General features: G+C 53.4%; 1 protein-coding gene across 1 annotated transcript in view; it reads left to right on the top strand.

Annotated features, from left to right (window-relative positions):
- The window catches only part of LOC113210146 (potassium channel subfamily T member 2), a 30,935-nt gene that overhangs the window by 21,788 nt on the left and 4,753 nt on the right, over positions 1-4,394 (top strand). Inside the window, 2 exon segments of the mRNA XM_052271874.1 lie at positions 3,132-3,337; positions 3,582-3,866. Of these exon segments, the coding sequence (XP_052127834.1) occupies positions 3,132-3,337; positions 3,582-3,866 (491 nt within the window).

Below are 4,394 nucleotides of genomic sequence, written 5' to 3'. Positions count from 1 at the left end.
TTTAAATTTTAAATTCTTAAACTTTTTATTCTATTGCTCTGAATTTGCAGCGGTGCGTCGTCTCCTACGGCATGTTTTTCTTGATTACTTCTGTAATTTTACAGTTGTAGTTTACCACACTATACCGATAGCTGGTTGATGATGCCCTTGTCATATTCGCATGGTCGACTGACTACTCTACTAAAAATGCATAACTAAGCTCAGCTAATACTACCTTTTAAATTTAGCAATTAACACTGAAGGCTCGTTGTTTTGCGTTCGAACATCCACTTCCCTTTCGCCAAGATACTGACAAATACCCGCACCTGGCAGTAAAACCGACACTAACACGGACGTTTACAAGTCCACCTTAATAACAGGTACTGTCTTTTTCTTTCTCTTTCCTCTACCCGTCCTCGCCTCGCCCGTCTCTCTCTCTCTCTCTCTCTCTCTCTCTCTCTCTCTCTCTCTCTCTCTCTCTCTTTCTCTTTCTCACTCTCTCTCACTCTCCTACTACTACTACTTGCCTCTTCTCCACAAGCTGGACGAGGACGACGGCGTGGGTGTTACATACAAGCCCAAGCGCGGACGCTCGTCCATGTGCGTGGCGTGCGACCACCACAGCTCTGCGGTGAGTAGTGGCGGTCTGCTCGGCCCGGATGGCGGCCAGGATGCCGACCAGGACGCCGACCAGGAGTCCCTGCACGGCTGCTGCTGCGGCCGCGGCGCCGGCTCCAAGCGCAGGCCCGCGGCTGGCTCGGGGGTCCCGGGGGGCCTGGCGGGGGACCCGGGGTCGCCCCTCGGACACCAGGGCTCCCGGTGGCGCTTCTCGTCGCGCTGGGGGAGGAGGACCCAAAAGCAACGCGGGCGCGCAGATAGTTACCAACCCATCCTGACGGCAGAACACAGCGTGCGTCTCGTAGCCGGCCTTCCTTAGCCAGCCCCTGTCTGTAGGACTGACCCGCGGCGCCCGCTGCCGCCGGACTGCCGCCGGACTGCCACACCCGCAGGGCACCGCTGTTCCGCGTTTTGGGGGCAGCGCATTTCTGTAGTTAAAAAAAGTGCCTGACATTCCGATAAGGGTGCACGACATCCGTTTGGCAATGTTTTTGTGTTGTACAACTTTACCCTTTTGACTCCTACGGTTGTCACTCACTCTCTTTGTCGTGACCTTGACCATGCACCACGTTTTGCAAATCGGAGTGTCTCACACTTTTATTTGTCCCCCGCGGCGGTGAGGGGCCAGGCGGCGCAGCGGCGCAGCGGCGCGCGGCGGTCAGGTGTACATATGCAGGCCAGCCAGTTTGTAGTAGCAGCAGAGCCCGGCGGAGCCGCCATGGCGCGGGCGGAGCGGAAGGTGCACCTCCACCAGCCAAAGAGTTGAAGACAGTCCGTCAGACCGTCTCGTGTTTTGTAAAGTCAACTTAGCTGGGGTTATGCAACTCTGGATGCGCACTACTTCTTCCCCGCCTGCCGTGTTGGTGGTCTCGCAATTTTGCCGTGTTCGGGCAGCAGTTGTGTGCCACTAGTTAACACTCTCTCATGAACTTTTTGGAGCAGACGTGTCGCTCAAGTAGAGCTACGTTTTGAATAGGCAGTACTACTACCTTTCAAACGTCGTTGGGAATTTTTTCTTTTGGAAAAAACTAGAGGCTTTGTGTAGCGCATTAAAGACTTTCAATTCACTAATACATAAAGTGTCCAACTGGCGTGCACATGCAAAAGCTCAACACTATTTAACACTTTTTTAAGTGTTTGACTGGATATTTGAATACTTAAAAGTGTTCAACAGTAAATTTGAACACTTTCAAATGTACAAAGGTTCATGGCCAACCCTTCCAAGTGTTCAACTTTACTGTTAAACACTTTATAGTCTTCAAATATCCAGTTCAGCACTTAAAAGTGTGCAACATAATGTTGAACACTTGCATGTGAACGCCAGTTGAACACTTTATTTTTAGTGTCCCGTAACTCGCGTTCTTCAGCTTGTACTCCTCCTACCCGAGTGTGACATTTTTCTTTTAGACTTGTTCAAATTCCAGTGAACGGAATATCCAAGAACGGTCATCTCAATACCTTCTTCTCCCTGAAGTATTTTTATCCTGCTCGGACTCTCCATTCCTTGGTCGGGTCGGGTCGGCGTGTCTCTAGCTGCCATCTCGAGCAGCTCGAAGATATTTTTTCTTCATGTTTTACGCACGCCTTTTTTGACTTTTGAAACCACTGCGATTTCCTCGCCCACGCCACGCACTGAATGACACGGCGTTCGATTTTTATTTATTTTTTCGCTGCCATGTCGTTTTTTTATTTGTTTTGCGCACTTACGAGTTTTCTGCGCCCTGCTATTTTTAATCCTATCTGTTGACCTTATCTCTGCTCTCTCCTCCCATCCTCTCTCTCTCTCTCTCTCTCCACTCACCACGTGCATGGTCCGACGCTGACGGTCAGAGGTAGCATCCACAAATCTTTTATGCATGCCTAGCGCCACGCACTTGATGGTCTGGAAGCCTGTGAAATGCTCACCGCAACTTTTACAATATGCATGCTGCCGTGTGACAAGCGGGTGCACTTCGTCGTTTTTCACACTCAAAAGCTCGAGCTCGTCGCTGCTTCTCTCTTTCATTGCATCGTGTGTATTTTGAACTGAAATGTGTAACTTTCTGGCAAATAGTTTGAAACATTGCCAACTGTGTGTGAATGTTGATACAACACAACACAATCCAACCACTTTCGTGCTCTGGATCGCTGGAAACCACCCTGAATACTGTGATATGCTTTGCCGTAGGCGTACGCCACGGGCACCAGTGACCGTCGTGTTTACTGTATAGCTTACCCACTAGTGCATATAAGGGAAGGTTTGCAGCCACCTGGAACACGAACGGGTCTCATCCGAGCACATTCCTAATTGAACGCAAACATTATTTTGATATCAAATAACACCATTCTGACGTTGGGAAGGTGTCATGATTGTGTCATCTTTCGGCCATCTTGATGTTGTCTTTGATGTCAATTGGTATCGAAATTATGTTTTGCCGTACAATCGGGACAAGGACTTCGCACGAAAATCTGACCACGTGGTTAAGTAAAGTGCTGCCCACCCGAAAACGAAATCGGTGTCCTGCTCCGTACTGACTCTTACCTCCGCTGTGCAGTTCTCGCTCAACCTGGTGGACGAGGCGCGCGACAACCACACGAATCAGATCGAGCGCGCCGAGATCGCCAACCTGGTCCGCTCGAGGATGGAGAGCCTCAACCTGCCCTACACGGACTACGACGACGTGGGTGACAAGAGGAACCACCTCAGCTACGTCATCATCAACCCGAGCTGCGACCTCAAGCTGGAAGAGGGCGACATCATGTGAGTTGAGCCGAGTGCCGAGCGAGGCCGGGCGAAGCCGGGCGCGGCCGGGCGCCTGCGGGGTGCGGGATAGGCAGACCCGCCACGCACGCGAGGCCGGTGGTTGCCTACCCTCTGCACGGCAGGCGTTAGCCGCAGCAGGTCACAGGCGGCTAGAGTGAAATCCAGATTGCGATACTACAGCGTTTATCTCTGGTCTTCTTCTCTCCCCGCGTTCACGCTCATCTCCTCTCTCTGCCCGCAGATACCTCGTGCGGCCCAGCCCGTTCTCGGCGCAGAAGACGTTCGAGCGCCACAACTCGCGGCGCAAGTCCAACATCAGCTTCTGCTCGCAGCAGGCGGGCGGCTCGGCCACGGGGTCGCGGCGGGGCTCCTCGCTCGGTCTGTCGTCGACGCCGTTCCCCTCGCCGCGTCCGCCGCTCGTCACGACCAAGGCCAACTCGCTGTCGCTGCCCGACAGCCCCACCGTGCAGGGCCACTTCCGGGGCCGGTCCAACTCGCTCAGGGTGGGCGACGACATACTGCTGAGGTGCGCACGTAGTCACGTAGTGCGCCAGTCCTTCTGACCCCCTCCCCCTCCCCCCGCGCGCGCAAGCGCAGCGGGCCCAATGCAGGGCCTGCTGCACCGGCCCGGCGGCCCGGGCTTGCGGCCAGGACGGCGGCGGTGAGGGGCAAGAGGTAACTGAGCACGCTGCACTGGTAGAGCAAGTGTGTAGGTTGGCGACGGCGTGCGTGACTTGATTTTGTACCCCCGCTGCGGTCCAAACGCGCATCCTCCGATGATGTCATTTTTGTGTGAAACGGGTGAAAACAAGTTATGCGGCGCATATCAATGCATCAATTTACACACAGTGTGTTTTACCAGTGTGGGTGTTGGCCCTTACAGGGATTTGCAGAGCCTAGTTCCTGCTTGCCTCTCCTGCAAAAGCTAAGTGCCCAGCCGGCTTAAGTTGCATCTTCAAAATATAGGGTTGACAATTTCAAACGGTACCTACTCAGAGTGTCACTGACTTCCCTGTGACATCTCTCCGCAGTTGACGTGTTTAAGTCCCCCTCC

Source organism: Frankliniella occidentalis, unplaced genomic scaffold, assembly GCF_000697945.3.
Source record: "Frankliniella occidentalis isolate FOCC.00 unplaced genomic scaffold, Focc_3.1 Scaffold177, whole genome shotgun sequence".
Taxonomy (NCBI): domain Eukaryota; kingdom Metazoa; phylum Arthropoda; class Insecta; order Thysanoptera; family Thripidae; genus Frankliniella; species Frankliniella occidentalis.
Note: the sequence above shows the minus strand (reverse complement) of the source record. Positions and strands in the feature narration are given on the sequence as shown.